This window comes from Anabrus simplex, chromosome 2 (genome assembly GCF_040414725.1).
Source record: "Anabrus simplex isolate iqAnaSimp1 chromosome 2, ASM4041472v1, whole genome shotgun sequence".
NCBI lineage: Eukaryota > Metazoa > Arthropoda > Insecta > Orthoptera > Tettigoniidae > Anabrus > Anabrus simplex.
This window is the reverse complement of record NC_090266.1, coordinates 370,234,353-370,256,887: the sequence shown is the minus strand read 5'-3', so window position 1 is coordinate 370,256,887 and position 22,535 is coordinate 370,234,353. Positions and strand designations below refer to the sequence as shown.

At 39.7% G+C, this 22,535-nt stretch overlaps 1 protein-coding gene across 2 annotated transcripts in view; it reads right to left on the bottom strand.

Moving 5' to 3' along the window:
• Nucleotides 1-8,255: 8,255 nt before the first annotated feature.
• LOC136864140 (protein GOLM2) overlaps nucleotides 8,256-22,535 on the bottom strand; it is a 287,806-nt gene continuing 273,526 nt past the window's right edge. For both annotated transcript variants that reach the window (XM_067140771.2, XM_067140772.2), the window contains one exon: nucleotides 8,256-9,723. In XM_067140771.2, coding sequence (XP_066996872.1) covers nucleotides 9,605-9,723 — 119 coding nt within the window. In that variant the 3' untranslated portion in view covers nucleotides 8,256-9,604. The remainder of the gene's footprint in view (nucleotides 9,724-22,535) is intronic.

The following is a 22,535-nucleotide window of genomic DNA, read 5'->3' as shown; positions in this document are numbered from 1 at the left end:
CTGAAGCAACAGATAAGAAAGTGATTGGTTAATTGCATTATACTGTAGGACCTGTACCGTATATAGGCTACTAACTATGGTTGTCACATAGGATGGCAGGAATACATTCTATCCGTCTCACAGAAATAGACATACTGTAGCCTACAACGTGAAAATTGTCCCAAATTCTGCAAACTAACATTCAGAAAATGCACTATGATGCAAGTTAACAATATATATGCATCAAAGTCAGAATAAAAGTCATATTATGTAATATTAAACATCCAAATATGCGCTATTAAATCCAAAATCTTCCAAATATGCATTATGCATGAATTTTCTCCGAAAAATGCCAAAACATGCAAACATGCACGGAAAAAGTACGGTTATTTGGAATTGTTAAGCCGTAAAACGAATATTTACAAAGTTTGAGAAGTGTAGCTAGTGTATTTAAAAACATGCATTTGCATGGAAATCCGGGCTCTAGTAATGACTATATTTGCTAAAGCATTCAACTTGACACTGCTGTCTATCATTTGCTTATTTGGTAAAGTCAATGAATGAATCAAAGTTATGAGGAAAATTAGCTCCTAGATTGCCTCTCCAAGTGACAGCTGCAACAAATTACCATTCAAAGCATTTTGATTGAGCCATTCTAATGGACCATATTACCTCGCACTATCCTCCAACTTATTTTGTCCTTCAATCTTTTGTTTTGCCCCTATTACATTTTTTGATCTATTGTTTGTTCTTTCCTTCATTCACTCCCAGCCTTCTGGTCTAAGAGTGGCAAGCGACATGAAGACTGACAAGTAGAAGCAATACTGCCATGATGGACTAGAAAGAGAAATTCTAGTTCTCAGATTTCTAGAACAGAAATGATGTATGTAGCCTATTTTCCAATTAAGACTTGGAAAGTTTCTCAGTGGAAGATGTTTAATGTGAATGATAAGCAGTGTGCAGCAGGCCTTGTTTGGATTCATTCCATTGGGTTGTCTTTAAGAAAACCTCTGAGGAAGTACACTAATTGAATTTTAAAAACCACTGAAGGTTTACCTATCCTGTACCCTTTTTGTTTTGTTTCAGGTAGTGCAATAATAGGAGAGTAATACAATAGTGATAAGGCAAGGGGATCATCTATTGTAGAACCAGAAAACTTAATTCCTTTATTGGTTTAATTTTCTTTTTTTCAGTTCTGAACTTAGGAAACTAAAAATATCTGCAGTTTTAGTGTACTCTATTTATTGGTGCATAGTTATTGATTCCCTTTATGCTGGACATTCTGTCTGCACCCTCATGATAGAAGGGATAAGCACAGTATACAATCTGTAGAAATAATTGAATTTATAAACAACTGATTAGTGACAAAGGGCCTTGATGAACAATGTAGTTATGAAATTGCACTTCCTGAAGTGTCATATACTCTATGGATGCTGGCACTCAATCTCGTCCAGGCCCTCCTGCTAACAGCTGCTCTATATAAGTCAGTTGATGGAGTATGGACCACTGGCACAGATTTCCTAACCAGGAAATGAATTATCGCCCAAGGTCTTTTCTTCCACTTTTCTGTAAGTTGTTGATAGCATTTCTCAAAATGAACGTGGCCAAAGTATGCTATCTTCCTTACTTTGATGGTTTTTGTTATTTATAGTTGTTTTCTTAACCATTGCACAACCAAGTCATTTGTTACATAATGCAACCAAGATACCCTGAGCAACTGCGATATCACCAGAGCTAAAAGGCATTTAACCATTTGATTATTATGGTCATGTTTCTCCATGCCTCTGCATGATACAATCTAATCTTGGAAATGTTCCCTCAAATCTATTTAGCATTTGTTTTTTGTTTTTTTGCTATTTGCTTTACGTCGCACCGACACAGATTTGTCTTATGGCGACGATGGGATAGGAAAGGTCTAGGAAGTGGAAGGAAGCGGCCGTGGCCTTAATCAAGGTACAGCCCCGGCATTTGCCTGGTGTGAAAATGGGAAACCATGGAAAACCATCTTCAGGGCTGTCGACAGTGGGGCTCGAATCCACTATCTCCCGATTACTGGATACTGGCCGCACTTAAGTGACTGCAGCTATCGAGCTCAGTTTTAGCATTTGTAAAAGTATAAAGGTATACCTGAACTGACCGACAAATGCCAGATATTAGCAGACTCTTCTAAAGCAGAGCACACAGAATGCACCAGAAAAGAGGAGGAAGTTCATTGTGACAGACTGGACAGAGAGAGAGGTACTCTCAGTTGCTTAAAATAAGACTGTTCGCTCCATGGATGAAATAACGGCTGCTAGCTGACATACTGTATTGTGACTGCCTCCATATCATGCTGATTTCAATCCAACAGAACTCATCTGGTCTGAAGTTAAACAGCGAGTTGATGCTAATCACATCACTTTTAAAACTAATAACGTTTAGTGCCGTTGTGAACACAGATTTACACAACTCGGGTTATAGTTTGTGACTATGTGGGAAAAAAACTACAAACTGAAAAAGGAATAATGGAGGAAAGAACAGAAACCAACATAATAACCAGTGACTACAATGAGTGCAGCAGCAGGAGCAGTTACGATAGCGGCAGTGGCAGCAAATCTGACAAAAGTGACAGTGATGGTGAACTGTCCAGAATAGAGCCTTCAAATTATTGATGGCTGCACATTGTTGGATTTTTAAGTAAAGACTTAACAAATTTTACGCAACACTTGATTAATTACACCAAACTATATTTCTAGAACATTTTCAGGTTTATCATTATTAGCACCCTATTAAAAGTGGAATGTTTACAATTGCAGTTCTGCAACCTTCAGTTTTCATTCTGCTTTGTAAACAGTGACGTTAGCTTGTGAAAAGTTACATTTTGTGAGCGGTAGTTGTTGATGGGGCATGGAGTTTATTGTTGATGACTGAAAGACAACATACACAAAACAGGTAGACAGCGAGCTACAGATAAGTAGATGACAGCATGCTGGTGACTCGATCTTCATCCCGCTATCCAAGAGTCTCAGAGGCCAATTTGTTTCGAGGTACTTATAAAAGACAAAATCCTGTATGCTGATTAGATTTGCTTATAGCTATGAATAACCCTTCTGCTGAAGCAAACATAAATTGGAGTAGTTGAATTTATTACAATAGCAAGGCTCTCATAAATTTTTCAGTGTTTACACAGGGGATTCAGAATGAATGCGACAAGTTCTTAGATATTTCAGATCGTTGCAAACTAATAATAAAACAAACCCGAGCATCCAGACCGCATTTCTGTGATACAAGGATCCAAAACCCTATCAGTAGGTGGACAGGTTACGGTGTGGACATTCATATTTGTTTATTCAGTCGTGGATTACATACAGCACCAATTGCTCCATAATGCATGTAACAGGTAAGTGATAAAAGAATCAGTAAATCAAATGCCAACTGCTGAACACAGTAATTCAACTACAGCATAGAAACAGTCTCATACCTGCCATAGGACTCATGTGATTACAAGCTATTGCTATCTTACGAAGATTATCTTACAATATATGAACCGCCTCCTTATACACCCTACTGAGTATACAGCCCAACAGGAAGAAATCCAGATGATTGAGGTCAGGTGATATGGCAGGCCAGTCTAAGGCAGACTGACAGGGCCAAGTGGTCGGTAACAATTCCACAACACACGTCTAGGACAAATCAAACGTGATGTATACCAATGTAAATGTCATGTGGGTTTACTGCACCACATACATTATCATTCTGGACATTAAATACACCAGCCTAAGTGAAGATAGCTTCAACATTAAACAAAATCTTACTGGTGAAATGAGGGCACTTCATCAACCTATCGACGATGTTCTACCTATGCCCAAACATCCTCTTCAATTCCCGGCATAACATGACATCTCATTTTCCCCACGAGATGTGTCCCTGTGTCAAGTAGTTGTTGGAATAGTTATGCAAATATAGTACGATGCAGTTAAATGTGCAAAAGGTGCTTTACTCTGTATAACCACACTGCCTCCCTTCCATTGCAATTAGCAGCCCCATACACAAAAACCAAGTCAGCCATTTCATTTTGGCATGTGTACTGTACAATGTGCGAACAGAAACTTACTGTAATATGTAAACCATTAACTACACTGCTATGCCTTTGTTGCTTTCTTGTTAGACACTCTGTGTCATTCTCATATGGCCAGTCGCACTGTGATTCATGCGCCCTCTGTTGGCAGGGATGTTGTTTTCTTGTTTCTGACACCAATGAATTCTGGGCACTCTGGTTTGTTTCTTGTTATAAATTTGCTACAATCTGCAACATCTGAGAGAATACCACATTCATTCTAAATCACTCTGAGTATTTCACATTCCTTCATCCAAGCATCACACCCTTCCCAGAATCACACTGACATTAGGTTGCTGTTGATTCATGTAAGGGGCTTGGGACATCATCATCATTGAGTACTTGGTGTGAGCGATATTTTGTTGGATAATCTATATCACTGTCGTGCATGTACCATTAAGTGTATTTTAACTACCCAACTGCATGCAGAATAGGGAAGGTATGCCTGGTACAGTTCAGCGCACAGATATAGAAACAGTGATTTAGGCTCTGTTGGTAACGAAATGTTACAACACCTCTTCTTACCCACTGCTATCCCCTTATCTGGTTCTAGCAATTCCCTTGTACTGATTGCCAGCCTAATCTTATCCTTAGTTCGCAGCATCTAATGAGGTCAAGAATGATAAACGATAGAGTTTTATGGCAGTCCATTTATACCAGTCAGGTACACTTTCTTCCCCTTTTATTCCTTGTTTGTTCATAGTTTAGTGTTTGTGGCTGGAATTTACTTTAAATCAATGAGAGACTGGCTCCTCATAGGGTTGGTGTGGCCAGCAAATGTTAGAGGTGGTTCTGTCAACATTAGATAAGAAAAAGCACTATTGGAAACTAGATGAATCAACACGACTGCATATTCTGGACTGTACCATCGTGAATTTGTCTGGAGTTGTGTGGAACTGCAGAAAGTAAATTCCAGGATAGCAAAAGTGGGATTTTCACTCATTCATCTACTCAATTATGTTACTTTATGCTAAGCAAACCTAGGTACAGTGCCTCAAACCAGAGTTAAATTTGTGGCAGAGCTGGAAATTAAACCTGACTAGTTGGACGGGAAGTTACTATGCTATCCCCTAGATCAGGGCCTCTCAAACGCCCAAAATCTCACGCGTGCAAATCGAGGCGCAAGAGGTCCGTGCACTGTGCATCGCTCCCGCTCGGCACGGCTCGAACCAACGCTTCGTCTCTGTGCTACTCGGCTAACCTCGACTCAACTCGGCTCGGATTTGGAGCGCTACGCAGCAACTGAGGAAGAGGGAGATAGGGGGAGCGAGCGAGACAGGCGTGGGGAAAGAGAGAGACAGCGCTATTACTCCAAATCGAGGAGTGGGGGTTCTGCACTCTGGTCAACCAAGCGAAGTCGTCTTTTGCACCGTGCACAGTGCATGGACCAAGCGCATGCACCCTGAGAGGCCCTGCCCTAGATTGTAGTGGAGGTGTAGTGACATTGGGGTCTTGATGAGCAATATAGGGAATCATACACCACAATCTTTTATTATTGTAGTTCTTAAGGATGTACATGCTCCATCATTTTCTTTACCTGTCATGTCCAGTTTCCCTTCTGAGCTTCTTGATTCATTTGGGAACAAAATGATCAGTACTGAACAAATACGCTACACAGCATAGTACATGTAGCTATAAAATCAAGTTTCAGAGAGAAGGGAGGAATAAGAAAGGAATGCACATAACAGGAGGAACACGACAGCAGGTCAGTGAGGGAAGAGGGAGCAATAGAAATAGGAGAAGAGGACAAACACAGAAACATAAAAGGACAAGGACAATCTCCACACCTTCATACACTGCCAGCTACAAATAGATAGGCTCTCTCCTCATCAAGCCCGGTTCTCCTACTTCCATCTCTTCTTAGCCCCCGATGAGCTCGTTCCTGCTTCCCAGCTTTATCAGGAGGGCGGGCATCGACATTCATTGAGAGGCCATCTTGACACACATTCAGTCTCGATGTGGGGTAAGTGCAGGATAAGAAGAAAGCCAGATAAGTACAGGAAAAGGGAAGGAACATAGACGAAGATAAATACAGGTGGTAAGAGAATAGGAACACAGGAGAAACACAAAAGGAGAAAAGGATCCCAATGGGATAATAATATAAGTATAGGAACGGAACAAACAAGTGTCAAATCGAGTCAGAGAGAGAGAGAGAGGGGGAGGGAAATAGTAACGGAAGATGTATAATAGGAGGAACACAATGGCAGGTTAGTGTTGGAAGAGGGAGCAACAGAAATAGGAGACGAGGACTAACATGGAAACATGCAAGTCCTAATGCATGCCTCTTCTTATACACACAACACTACCAACCACCACAGAAACAGTGAATACATCCCTCCACACGCATTGGTGTCAAAGGGTATCAGACCATAAAACAGGGCCAGGGCTACTTGTTCCACACAGTTTGCACCCGCAACGCTACCAGGGTGTAGGAAATGTAATGCAGTTTTGTGTATCGATGTTTGTCCTTGTCTTTTATTTCATTTGATCTCTCTTCCCACTTTGACCTGCCACTGTGTTTGCCCTATTATATGTGTTCCTTTCTTATCCTTCACACCTCTCTTTGATTTGATTTGACTTTTGTGTATATATGTGTGTGTGTGTGTGTGTGTGTGTGTGTGTGTAAGTTTGCATTTAAAATACTGTGGGATTCAAACCCTACCATCAGCAGCCTGGAGGCTGGTTCCCAGTGGTTTCCCATTTTCACACCATGCATATGTCAGCACTGTGTCTTAATTAAGGCCATAGCCTCTCTTTTTCCAGTCCCAACATAATCTGAAAGTGTGGATTTCGGGATCAATAGTTGCATAAAGTTTGAAATTAGAAGACTAAGGTTTGTTATGCTAACTTTTCAGGTATACCTGTTCCTCTATCAACCATAAACCAGTGTCCCAATTTATGATATACTGTACACTGCTGACCAAAAGAAGTGTATCACAAGGATGTATTCAAACAATATGAATTTAATTAATATAAAATTAGTTTACAAATTATAATTCATCTTGATATTCTTCCACTACATTTTCTACACTCCGGTCACACTGCAGATGTGAACTGTGTCGAACAACTAGTCCCGGCCCTGTTTTATGGCTGGATACTCTTTCTGACACCAATGTTATGTGGAGGTATGTACTCACTATTGTGTATTTCTGTGGTGGTTGGCAGTGTGGTGTGTATAAGAAGGAGCATGCATTAGAACACAAGCACCCAGTTCCTTTTTTTGGAGTTAACCAGAAGTGGTTAAAATCCCCAAACCAAAGACTGTCTGAATCAACAATTACAATAAATATACAGTATAAACATTATATTATAATGAACATAATCGTTATGATTTTTTGGCTGAGCATGTACAATGAGTGTGAATTTTATTATGCTACTAGAGAATGAGGTATAATTAATTAACAGTTATGTTAAACATATCTGCTATTTAGAACCCTTTGTCCATCTTTGAAATAATTAAGATGATTGCAGGCTTGTCAATCTAGTTTGACTTCACCAACAAATTTTAATTTCTGTGTTCACTTTCTTTTCATACAAGTAAAAATCTATTCTTAACAACAAAATACTTAAATATCCTCTGCATTGTCATAAGATCCCAGATGTGTTGGAAATATCCTAAGAAAGTAGGTAGATAAATTTGGTGGTCTCTGAAGTTAATCTGGAATTCATGAACTGTAACTCTGCCTGACAAAATCTATTCCATTTCACCCCAAAATAATGGTAGCTTAGCATTAAGCTTACTTTATTCACCACAAGTTTATCCTAAGTTTCACTAATTGCATAGTGAAATGTACATTTGTGCTATCTTTTCTCTTCCACATTTGGTACTAAAATCTCCAATATTGATTCCCTTCAGTTGATACTTTATACACATTAAATAATTCAATCAATAATTTCATCATTTATTTTGGTACCGTACTGTTTCTATCATTCTCCATGTGTACTAAACCAACTAATAATTGGTAAAAATTTAAATCTAAAACAAAGATCACTTCCATTAAATAAAACTAAAAATCAATTCTTTAATGAGTTATACATTTCATATTCACATATTATCACACTTGACAAACTAAAGAAATAACTAGTACCATTTCTGTCCAATGCACTCATATTACCAATGAAAATTATCAGTCTGATATTTCTCTGTGGGATGATGACTAAATACCAGATGCACACAATAAAATTTCATAGCAAATATGGAAATTAATCTATTAACCATATTTCATGGAGATATCACTAAACAATTCTGAAATACTAGTGTCAGTGATAATTATTAAGTTGTTTTCAGAGTCCAAACAATTTTGGTTATATGTTTTTAGAAATTTCTCACATTTTTAAAATGTGCATTACAAATGAACGAACAGTTTAGTTCCCTTAACATCAACAGCACCACATTTCATTTGTATTCCCACACTGAGAATGAATGATTCTATAGATAACAACAATATCAGCCACTTTCCTCCTTTATAAATTTGCCAAATCATTAATTTCACTCAATAAAATGGGGTAAAGAAATTTCAATAATTTTTAAATTTATACACAGTTATGAGATTGTTGAAATTTGAATTGTAAATGATTAAGATCTATTTCAAGAATAAGAACAACAATAGTATGTGTGATGAATAATACTGAGCAGTCTTGTACAATGCATTTTCCCTAACGAAATTGGAAACTACTTGTAACACAGGATGAACTGGTATTACTGGCACACTATCTCTACCTGAACATCAGTGTCACCAATAAGAATTAATTTACAGCTGCATAAAATATTTTCCTTTTTAAGTTATATACAAAACTTCAAAGGGAGTTCAAATATGTACCATTCGTTTTCTCCTTCATACTATGGTCGTCTGACGAGAAGTCGTTCAGATGCAGTGCAAGGGGTAAACATGGCTGCCGAGCATGCGCCTATCTCAAGTCGGAGGGCCTAACTATAAACATGTGTGCTGTCCGCAGTGATTCTTTGTGAATTAAGGTGGTTGTGAAGTGTCAAAGTGATCGGGCAATTATGCCTTAGTTACATATTAATATAATTATACGTACTGCTTAATGAACAGTTCAATAATGAACATGGATCTGCTTTTTCTGTCACTACTAACGTTTGTATCTGTTACTCATACTGTACCTACAAACTGCTGCGACTTCTTGTCAGACACAGATAGTACATGGCTACCATGTACCAGAGAATGCTTTCAAATTTCACCTTTTTGTAAATAAAATAGGAAAAAGAACATTCAAAAATGTTTACCTAAATTCTGATGGTACTGATACATGGGTAAGTTCTGTTTTAACATGACTGTATTTAAAATTACTCGTCTTGTAAATTGTATGAAAAGTTTCTTTACCTTAATGGAAATATGATGCTCATAACAAGTCTTTAGCTGTCTCAGCAATTACTATTTTGCAAACTTCTGATGTTTTTGAAATATCACAAATGATCAGAAAGTTTTATTTTACTATGACTATCGGTTTGCATATACATAGTTCAAGAGTTTCACCTTCGATAATTCCCATGAAATTCCATGAAAATTACTGTGTATTGACAGGAGAATTCATATCAGAGCTTGGTTTCTTCACAACAGTCTCATCATCAGGTGCGACTTGGACGTAATCACCCTGTGTTTCATCCTGGGCGTCTTCATTACCTTCTGAAAAGATATTTCTTCTTAAATATGAAAACTAAACAAGGAAAAATAGATTTCTTTGAACAATTCCTTTGTTTCTGCTGCATTTCAAGAGTTTGGATACAGTCATCAGCCTTATGCATTTTATTGGGAGCAAAAGTTTCTGATATCTTGCAATAATGTTCTCTCTCTTCTACAGTATGAGAATTACAATTTTGCTTGGGGTCTTCCGCTGCCCCTCATTACTAGGAGAGAAGAAAAAACAAACAATAAGGCTATGAAAACTGTTATGAACAAGATCCATACTGACAGTTCAGAGCAATACAATGGTTATGATAACTGCCACTTTTGGGGAAAACAACGCTTTGATGACACTATACTGTCCAACCTCATGTTGAGCCAGTGCAATAAAAACGTATCTGCTCCCATTACTAAAATGACATGCTAAGACGGATGACCAAACATCATACAAAATCAGCCAACTTTCAGTGATAACAGCAACTTAAGTGAAATGAAATGGCGTATGGCTTTTAGTGCCGGGATGTGTCCGAGGACTTCGGCTCGCCAGATGCAGGTCTTTGATTTGACGCCCGGAGGCAACCTGCGCGTCGTGATGAGGATGAAATGATGATGAAGATGACACATGCACCCAGTCCCCATGCCAGTGGAATTAACCAATTATGGTTAAAATTCCCGACCCTATGGGGAATCGAACCTGGGACAACTGTGGCCAAAGGCCAGCACGCTAACCATTTAGCCATGGAGCCGGACAACAATTTAAGTGATGTTATGATAATATTACACTAGTATTGTCTGAGGCTAGTGAGGTCTAACATTGTAACTCCTTTTACAATTATTATGTTTCACCAAACTGCCCAAAAAACATTTGTATGATGTGGCAAAGTTATGTTAGTATCACAGTACTGCTTATGGTTAAAATGTGTGCAAGAAATGTCAACCGACATAGGTGTTTTTTTGAGAAGTTTGTACAAGTTAACAGTGTGTCGTTATGACAGTTTTGTACCACATGCAACGATTTAACTGTATAAATGTAATTTATATATGGTAAATAATATGCTTGATCAGTTTGTTAATATTATTTGGTCTACAATGTAATAATGTAAGAGTATGATTGTCATTCTTGTAGTGAAAGGTGAAACAGGATATGTAGATACAAAGACAGTCTAGCCTACATTTATTTTTTTTCTTTTGTTAACAGCACAGTATGAATAGTGCTACATTAATGGGTCAAATGACACTGGCTAAAGTGAGACAGAATGATATGTTGCAGCCAATTCCTTTATCTGAGAACACTCAATATACTGTAATCTATCAGATTCACTGTCCGTATTGATAATTTAAGCACACAAGTATGAAGGATGAGTTTTCCACCTAATAATCAATACTTTATTTTACAAAATGTTTAGAATTATTTACATTAAAACAGTACCGGTTTCGACCTGTAAATAGGTCATCATCAGCTGTTGGAGAACCTGCTTAATAGTGATTGTACATAATAAAACATTACTAAAAACTAATTAAACAAGAATGCCTTATTCTAATATGTTAAGATATATACATATGGTACAATTATAGGGTTTTGACTTGGAGTCCCATTCAAATATCTATGCTGTTGCCAACATTATGTCAAACAAGATATATACATATGGTACAATGAAGGGCTTTGGCATGCTGGAGTCCCATGAATGCCACATATTCCAAAAATTGTATAGCTGAGGTTAAAAATAGGGTATACTTCTTAGAGAATAAAGGGTCACTGAGGTTTTGGTGTCAAGTTCAAATATCTCTGCAGTATGCCATCATTATGTCTGGGATGGGTTTAAAGCAATTGTTGAGGAATGTGAAAACAGGTTTGTACCTTTAAAGGTGGTAATGAATGGTAAAGACACATTAAAACAGAGAAGTAAAGAGACTAAGAAGGAGGTGCAGGTTGGAAAGAAATAGTTAAAAATGTCTGTGGAAGTAAGGAGAAATTGAAGGAACTTACTAAGAAATTGAATCTAGCAAACAAGTCAGCATAACTGGCAGTCATACAAATTTTAGTGAAAAAATGGAAGGGTATGTATAGGTACTCTAAGGCAGAAACAGGTTCTAAGAAGGAAATTCCAGAAATAATTAATGAACAACGGGAGTGTGTATGCGAGGATCGACAAAAGGCAGAAATATTCACTCAGCAGTATGTAAAGATTGTTGGCTACAAGGATAATGTCCAGCTAGGGGAGGTGACTAATACTAAAGAAGTATTAAAATTTACCTTTGATAACAATGACATTTACGATAAGATACAAAAGTTGAAAACTAGAAAAGCAGCTGGAATTGATAAGATTTCAGGGTATATACTAAAGGCAATGGGTTGGGATATAGTACCATATCTGAAGTACCTAATTCATTATTTTTTGCATGAAGGAACTATACCAAATGAATGGAGAGTTGCTATAGTAGCCCCTGACTAGAAAGGAAAGGGAGATAGACAAAGCTGAAAATTACAGGCCAGTCAGTTTGACATGCATTGCATGTAAGCTTTGGGAAAGCATTCCTTCTGATTATATTAGACATGTTTGCAAAATTAATGACTGGTTTGATAGAAGGCAGTTTGGGTTTAGGAAAGGTTATTCCACTGAAGCTCAACTTGTAGGATTCGAGCAAGATACAGCAGATATCTTGTATTCAGGAGGTCAAACGGACTGTATCGCGATTGACCTATCTAGGGCATTTGATAGGGTAGATCACGGGAGACTACTGGCGAAAATGAGTGCAACTGGACTAGACAAAAAAATGACTGAATGGGTGGAGAAACAGATCTGAGAGAATTAAAGTAGGCAGTGCTTTATCTTCTTCTTTTGCTACCACTTTTTCCCCACACCTGTTGGGTCGCGGGTGTGAACTGCGTCGCACATGTGGATTTGGCCCTGTTTAATGGCCGGATGCCCTTCCTGACGCCAACCCTATATTGAGGGATATAATCACTATTGCGTGTTTCTGTTGTGGTTGGTAGTGTGGTGTGTTGTCTGAATATGATGAGAGTGTTGGGACGGACATATACACCCAGTCCCCAAGCCAGCAGAATTAATCAGAAGCGATTAAAATCCCCGACCCGGACGGGAATCTAACCCGGGACACTCTAAAACAAAGGCCAGTACGCTGACCATTCAGCCAACTAGTCGGACAGTAGGCAGTGCCTTATCTGACCCTGTAATAATTAAGAGGGGAATTCCTCAAGGCAGTGTTATTGGATGGACCTTTATGTTTTCTTGTATATATAAATGATGATGTTGATGAGGTTTGTTGTTTAAGGGGACCTAACATCAACCCCTAATGGTACGAGATGGAACGGAAAGACATGATAATTAAAATTTCAAAATATATTCACTGACTAGAATTTAAAACAAATGATGATATACAATTATTATGAGATTAAAATAATCAGTGGATCTAATTTGCAATGCCTTATTTTTCTATAAAATTATAGAAAATACAGATTACAATGGATAAGGCATTGCCCTGAAGTACAGGGATATATATCATTCAAGTTAGAAGTTAAAAAAACAACATTAAAATACAGAAACACAAACTTAGAGAGAGCGAACGGGGAAAAAAGCGTAGTTAACAAAAATACACTTTTACACAAAATAAAAAAGGCCACTTTCCCTCATAAAATGGATGACGAGGTCTGCCGACTGCTCGTCATCTCGTAGGACGAGGGAAATGGCACTCGGGAGTTTTAGATTACGGCGCAGATCAGCCAGGTCCATGCACTCCGTAAAGATGTGTACCACGGTTATAAGATCACTGCAAGTAAACTCCGGGGGGGGGGTGTGTTACTATGCCGTGACCGATCCGAATTAGACTTAATACCACTGCTTCTCTCTGAGAAGACCGAAGTGAAGTCTTTCATACCTTCGTAGTTCCTTTCATCACTCTCAGCTTATCTGGGAGAGGGGTGACCTCCTACTTACTCTCCCAATGGACATAACCAAATGTCTTTGCTGAGAGCGAGCGAATGTCACTTGCTGGAACCCTGTAAGGCAATGGGGGCAATGTAACAGCCTCCTTGGCAGCCTTGTCAGCTAACTCGTTTCTCTCTTCACCCATGTGGCTTGGGAGCCACATAAACGTAATTCTGGGGCCGACAACCGAACACCCGGCCAGCAAGTCCTGGATCCGCTGCACCAGAGGGTGCTGATGGAAACATGCATCTATAGATTGTAGCACGCTCATGGAGTCAATACACAGCAGAAAGTGCCGGCGCTCATTGGACAGCGTGTACCGCAAAGCTTCACAGATAACGTAGTGCTCTGCTGTGTACACACTACAGACTTCTGGTAGAGGAAACTGAAACCCGTTATTGTAGACAACAAACCCACAGACTACTCCCGCTTCTGTCCGCAAACCATCCGTGAAAATGACTGAATCAGTGTAACGGCCAACAATGGACAGTAAGAATCTCCGATAAATGGAAGGGTCCGTGTTCTCCTTTGGGCCGGTGTGCAAATCTAGAATGATTTCAGGTCGTATTATCCTAGGACGTACCCTACTTGGTCGTCTGACAAGACAAGGAACCAAAGGTATATCAAACAATCTGTGACTGCTATCCAAGCATATTCCAACTGGTTGCGTTGCTCGAGGGTAAACAGCGTACAGCCGACGGTTGCCATTGTGGAATATGCAAGGATAGCTTGGGTGAAGTGGTATCTGTCACAAATTTGCGGCATAGGACAGAAGCATTTGCTGGCGCCTCCAGTGTAAAGGTGGCACATCAGATTCAGCGAGCAGTCTAGCAATGGGGCTTGTACGAAAAGTTCCTGTTGCCAACCTTACTCCACTGTGGTGAATGCTATTCAGTTTCGCAAGGACGTTTTGCCTTCCTGATCCATATGCTGCACTGCCGTAGTCTAACCTGGATAAAATATGTGCCCTGCTCCCCAAGTAGAGCCGCTAAGAAAGTTCAAGATATTAAGCTTCTTAGCGCATTTTGTTTTTAACTGCCGCATGTGTGGCTCCCGCAATAATTTGCTATCGAAAAGGAGCCCAAGAAATCGGTAAGTGTCAACTACAGGAAGAGCAATATTCCCTAAGAAAAGCTCAGGACGGGAGTGAAGAGTGCACTTCCGGCACAAGTGTACAACAGAGGTCTTTGCAGCTGAAAAATGAAAGCCATGTTCTAAGGTCCACTGTTCTACTCTCCTAATTGTTTGTTGTAATTGTCACTTGGTGACGGCCATATTTTGCAAGCTATAATGCAGCGATAATACCGTTTATGGCAATCGGGAACAGAGTGACAACGAGAACTGATCCCTGTGGGACTCCATTTTCCTGAATATGATATTGCGAATATATCATTCCTATTTGAACACGGAATAGACGGAGGGACAAAATATTCAAAATAAAAACTGGGAAGTTACCTTGGAAATTCCACTGATGCAGGACTGATAGGATGCTGTATCACCATGTGGTGTCATAGGCCTTTTCTAAGTCAAAGAAAACAGCCACGAAATGCTGTTTTGCGGAGAAAAGCGTCCTGGATAGAACTCTCCAGGAGTACAAAGTGGTCAGTGGTCGAGCAAGCGGCTCGAAAACCTCACTGGTACTCCGACAAAAGGCCCATTTTTTACAGGCACCACTTAAGTCGATATAGATGTCGATTCCCATAGGAAACCTGAAATAATTGTTCCGAATGAGTAAATTTATAATACCAATATAAATGGTCCATTATTGGACATTATAAATTTCCACCTAACTCATTCCTGGTTGCCAGCGTTTAGCCCCTGTGTGCTAAGTTGGGCTCATCAGTTCGTACTTAGCACACATACCACGACGCATGGCTACTGCATACCGTGAAGGCCACTGCGTAGGCTACTTGGAGCCACCGGCAGTGCCAATGCACTATGAGAGACTTAGTCGCATTACCAAAAATTGATGCCTGCTTGGCCATCAGATGATATAGACACAAAGTCACTCGTAGTGCATTGTCACTGCCGGTGGCTCCAAGTAGCCTACACAGTAGCTTCCACGGTACGCACTAGCCATGCGTCTTGGTGGGTGTGCAAAGTACCAACTGATGAGCCTAAATCAGCACACACGGGGGAAACGCTGGAAACAAGGAATGAGTCACCTGGAAAATTTATAATGTCCAATAACGGACCATTTATATTGGTATTATAAATTTACTCATTCGGGACAAATATTTCAGGTTCCCTATGGGAATCAACATCTGTATCATCTTTGCACCTTTTTGCCTTTACTGGTGAGATGTAGTGTTTACAGTGCACTATGTCTTCTGGTATGGGCTATATCGAATTTGTGACTTTCATTGACATGTCTCAGTCTCATCCTTGGCTTGACAATATGAAAGTGACTGAGGTACGAGTGATAATAGGAATACCATTGCTTATGCAGCCAGTCCCTGTTATGAATGGTGTGAAAATATCGCTCATAGGGTCGGTTGGTGCATGCATTTCAGTGGGCTTGGCAGACTGATATGTAACAGCAATGGCTGGCTCGGTGAGGAAAGCAACGTGAAACTACCTCACTCCTCATTTCCCTAGTACGCCTCTTCAGTGACGCCTAGGCTATTTATGACAGCCGTTAGTGGAGCTGCAGAGGATCAAATCAGTCTTCAGACTGAATACCCAACATACACATCATCTGATTGCCACGGTATGCACTAGCCATGCGTCTTGGTGGGTGTGCTAAGTACCAACTGATGAGCTCAACTTAGCACACGGTGGCGAAACGCTGGCAACCAGGAATGAGTTAGCTGGAAAATTTATGATGTCCAATAACGGACCATTATAAATTTACTCATTCGGGACAAATATTTCAGGTTCCCTATGTGAATCAACATCTATATCATCTGATGGCCAAGCAAGCATCAATTTTTGGTAAAGAGACAAAGTCTCTCATAGTGCATTGGCACTGCCGGTGGCTCCAAGTAGCCTACGCAGTGGCCTCCACGGTATTCACTAGCCATTTGATATAGGTGTTGATTCCCATGTCCAATAATGGACCATTTTTATTGGTAGTATGCACTGGCCATGTGTCTTGGTGGGTGTGCTAAGTACCAATTGATGAGCCCAACTTAACACACAGGAGCAAAACGATGGCAACCAGGAATGAGTTAGCTGGAAAATTTATAATGTCCAATAATGGACCATTTATACTGGTATAATGAATTTACTCATTCGGGACAAATATTTCAGGTTCCCTATGGGAATCAACATCTATATCATCCGATGGCCAAGCAAGCATCAATTTTTGGTAAAGAGACAAAGTCTCTCATAGTGCATTGGCACTGCCGGTGGCTCCAAGTAGCCTACGCAGTGGCCTCCACGGTATTCACTAGCCATTTGATATAGGTGTTGATTCCCATGTCCAATAATGGACCATTTTTATTGGTAGTATGCACTGGCCATGTGTCTTGGTGGGTGTGCTAAGTACCAATTGATGAGCCCAACTTAACACACAGGAGCAAAACGATGGCAACCAGGAATGAGTTAGCTGGAAAATTTATAATGTCCAATAATGGACCATTTATACTGGTATAATGAATTTACTCATTCGGGACAAATATTTCAGGTTCCCTATGGGAATCAACATCTATATCATCCGATGGCCAAGCAAGCATCAATTTTTGGTAAAGAGACAAAGTCCCTCATAGTGCATTGGCACTGCTGGTGGCTCCAAGTAGCCTACGCAGTGGCCTCTACGGTATGCACTAGCCATGCGTCTTGTTGGGTGTGCTAAGTACCAACTGATGAGCCCAACTTAGCACACTGAGGTAGCAATGAGGTAGCTGGAAAATTTATCATGTCCAATAACGGACCATTTATATTGGTACCACACAAGTCGGCGACTCACCATCCTCTCAAACAGCTTACACAGATAGTTAGTTAGGCAAACAGGTCTGTAACTTCCTGCATATTTAGGATTTTTGTCAGGCTTGAGAAGAAGAATTACTATACCCTCTCGCCACTGTGACGGAAATTCAGCCTCTATCCAGATTCAGTTGAACACCCCAAGGAGATAGAAAAGACTATCCTCGCTGAGATATTTCAACATCTGGTTATGGATATTATCTGGTCCGGGAGATGTATCCCTACAAAGTGCGAAAGCGCTGTGGAGTTCCCACTCCATAAAGGGCATGTTATAGTCCTCTGAAGCTTGAGTGGCAAAACTCAAGATGACGACGTTCTGCCTCCCGCTTCCGAGGTAAGAGATAACATTGGTAATTCCCGGAACCAGATACATCTGCAAAATGGCTTGCAAGATGGTTAGCAACAGAGGGTGCATCAGTCACGATGCAGCCTACAATGGAAATTCCTGGTACTGAGGATGGTCCTTGTACTCCGGAAATACGTTGAAGATTAGTCCACACTTGAGATGACTGTGTATGTGACGTCATAGATGACACACACCTTTCCCGGGAAGTTTTCTTACTCTCTCGAATAAGAACTTGTGCCTTAGCACAAAGTTTTTTAAAATGTTACCAACTTGGCCAGAGTAGGTTCCCTACGATACTGTTTATGAGCGTGACATCGTTCTCTTATAGCTGCTGGAATTTCTTTGTTCCTCCAAGAAACAAGTTTTCGTCAAGGAGTCCCTGAAAAGAATGGAATGGACTCGTCAGCAGCAGCAAGAATAACTTGTGTTATATGTCATATTGTCATCTACGCTCTGGCTATTCACATCACTAAAGACAGCTGATGATGTAAACTTTGGCCAATCAGCAAGTTTAAGAACCCATCAGGGAGGAACCTTGATGGATTTCTGTTTCAACAAAGTAAGAATAATAGAGAAATGGTCACTGTCACAGAGGTCATCATATGTACTTCACTGAATCAGGGAAAAGAGCGCTCGGCTGCAGAGACTAACGTCAATGCATGAATAAGTGCCATACGCTGTACTGAAATGCGTTGCTTCCCCTGTATTCAAAATACGTAAATCTAGCTCTCATATTAATCTCTCTAACTCCCTTCTTCTGCGGCAAGGCATTGTAGAGCCCCATAAAGAGTTGTGGGCATTAAAATCACCCAAGAAGAGGAATGGGACACATTACAGTACACACTGTTGCTATGACAGGCAGCGGTACTCATACCACAACTGCTTCCAGTAAGGTTCTTAGGGGAACCTCTTCGCAGTAGGTGTCAGAGTGATCAAAAACACCAACTCCACCGGAAGCCAGGTGGGCATAATATGATTCTGTCGAGTATAGTCGAAAAATTCACAAGACCGTATGACAACCTGGTCTGAGATTCATTTCTTGAATACAGACTATACTCGCCGAGAACTGACTAATTAACTGGCGCAGCCCAGTAAGATGCCTGTCATAACCGTTACAATTCCACTGTAACAGTGCCATAGTGTGGACTTCTGAGGTTTAGGTTAGAAGCAGCAAGATGCTACTTAACCTACACTCACATCCCCATCTGAAGATGGAGATAAATGCTCAATGTGCATCACCTCATCTGGTGACGAGGTGATGGACGCCTTGAGCTTCTTCGACATACTAGGGGAGGCATAGATATCAAGGATAATTTAATAAAAAACCACCTATTCAATACTTTCCACGTTTAATGTGGTTATTATCTACATGATTTTATGTAGACTTATTTGGTCAGGTACATGTTTCACCCATTATTTTGGGCATCTTCAGCCTGTAAACAACCTTTAGGTCAAGGTTTGGGACCTTTTTAACCAATATAAACATACCAATATATACACTATATACAATATATACATTATATACAATATATACAAACATAAGTTAATACAGTTAAGTTTTTTGGTCCTAATCTATCTAATATGAAAAATGTCCAAAACTAAAATGGATCTTCTTTTCAGTAAAGAGGATTGCATATCGGGGTTTATGTGACCCCTACATCATATTAAGTTCTTGACGTACCGTGTCTGGTGACAGGATGTGTCGTCAACAATAAGTGGAGATTTGAACTGATTGTTGCTTGTAGGTTGGTCAAGATTGAAAATATAAATTTAAATTAAATTTGTTTTAACTTGGCAGTTCTATTCTGGTTAACTTAAAATGTTCAAAAATAAAAATAAAATGAAACGGATCTTCTTTTTTAAAATCATAAGTCTTGAGAAAGGGTGATATTAAAACTGGGGCTTATTTGACCCACGATTTTCATTTTCATGTTCTTGACGTAACTAATATTTAAATGTGTTGTCATGCACAAGTGGAGATTTAAAAGCCGATTGTTGTAGGTAGACTGGTCAAGAACGTTGTGAATGAAACTGTTAGCGTCTTGACTTTGGGTCTCATGTAACGTCAAGGAATTGACAAGAGTACAATATTAAGCTGTTTCATAGTTTTAGGCTGCTGCTTAATTGAGAAGAAACTCCTAGACACTTGATACAGTCTTGTGTGAAAATTGTTCCCGTTGATGTGTTGCTTGGTCTTTGGGAGGGATCTTAAGAATATCTGTAATGAAGTAGAAAAATAATTTTGAATTTAAAATTTAGAGCACGCGTTGTGATAAAATGTATTAAATTAACACCTCTTAACTGTAAAATGACTTACTTGTTCAATTAATAGTAGATGGACCTGTCTGTTCCGGCAGCGCCTGTCTTATCACCATTTCTACTCCTGGTGTTGTACTGGTGCGGTAATGGAGGGGCGGGGCATGGAGGGAGAGTGGGGGTAGGCTGGTCTATGGGCGTGTGTGCTGTTGCTGGAGGGGAGTTTCTAGAAGCAATATGGGCGGGTTTAACTTTTGGCATGGTGGATGAAGCATTTGAGTGTGGAGATTTAAATAATTGGGGGATTTTGTTTTGATCTGAATTCACGATATTAATTAATCTAGGTGTTAATTCGTACAAAGGATTTTTAATTTCATTGACGTCGTTGAGATTTTTATTTTTATTGTAGGTTTGGTCTAAAAAGATGTGTAGGTTTTCCAGTTCATTCATTAATTTCCCTTTACCTATGCTTCTAATGATGGTAAGATCTTTCTCTATGGTTGTAAAGTGATGGCCCGTTTCTCTCATATGCTGGCTCATCGCTGAGTACTTATTGTGTTTTTGAGCGTTATAATGTTCCAGATATCTCGTGTTAAAGCTCCGGCCAGTCTGTCCGATATAAGAAAAATCACACTGTGTACATGTTAGTTTATATATGCCGGACCTTGAATAATGGTTGCTATTGTGATTGACCTTGTTGTGGTTAAAAAATATGTTTCGTTTGGTGTTAACTGTCCTGAAGGCTATATTGATATTGTGCTTCTTTAAAGTATTTGCGATGTGATGGACGGCTGGGTTGTTATATGTAAATGTGGCGAAACTAGTTTTTTTAGGTTTTTCTGGGACGAGGTTAGTGGACAATTTAATTTTGATTTTATTAATCAAACGGTTGACCATATCTATTTTAAACCCGTTGAGTTGAGCAAGATTCCTTATGTACTTCAGTTCAATTTTTAAATTGTTGGGATGTGACGAGATTGTTCCACAGTTACTGTTAAAAACTCTAGATGTAATCCTACCAACTCTAACCCACATCATAAATACCTCACTGATAACCGGCATATTCCCTTCCCTCTGGAAATATGCAATTGTTCGCCCCCTCCCCAAGACCAACAATCCCGTGGAACCCAAGGACTATCAATCCATTTGCATTTTACCATTTCTGTCCAAAATTTTGGAGAAAATAGTTCACAGACAAATAACCGCATATTTAAATAACAATATGCTTCTTGACAAATACCAGTCTGGTTTTAGAAGCAATCATAGCACAACTACTGCACTGCTTAAAGTTACAAACGACATAGGAGTAGCTATGGATAAGGGAGAAGTTACTGTTTTAACTCTTCTAGACCTTAGTAAGGCCTTTGACTGCGTTGACACGGACATACTAATAGCAAAATTACGTGCTCTTAATTTCTCACAAAGCACACTATCCTGGATGTATTCCTATCTCTCTGATCGCCGGCAGTGTGTATCTACAGGTGAAAATTTCTCTTCATGGCAATCTGTAGAGACTGGAGTACAACAGGGGTCAGTGCTAGCGCCACTCCTATTTTCGATCTTCATTTCAGGACTAACACAAGTAATTAAACATTGTCAATATCATGTGTATGCAGACGACATACAGATATATACACATGCACACCCTCGTGACTTACCGACTGCAATAAATAATATGAACGACGACCTAGGAAGAATATGTAGGTGGACCGATGACCATGCACTAAAGATCAATGCCCAAAAATCACAGTGTATTCTTTTAGCTACCCAAAAAACCCACGCACGACTTACAGACATCCATACCCACTCAGTAACATTAAGAGGCACTCAGTTACAATTCAAAGACACAGTTAAAAACTTAGGGATGATAATGGATAAAAACCTTAGTTGGAACGATCATGTAACAGGTATATGTCAGCGAGTGTTTTATTCCTTACATTCCCTTAAAAAACTCAGAGATTTACTCCCCCAAAATGTAAGAAAACTGCTTATCCAAAGTATGGTAATGCCAATATTCGACTACTGTGACGTAGTATACAGTAACCTGAATGCCTCACTTTCCATCAAGCTCCAAAAGGCACATAACGCATGCGTTCGATTTATTTCAGATATACCAAGGTTTAGCCATATTTCTCCCGCATTTGCTAGGCTTTCATGGCTACGCTTAAGAGAGCGACGAAATTTACACACTCTTTCCCTGTTACATCGTATACTGAACCTTAACACACCTGAATACCTTGCCACACAATTCCATTACCTAGCATCACCTTCTAGTATTCCTACCAGATCATCATCCACCGCAGTACTAAGCATTCCTATTCACCGCTCAACTGGCTACA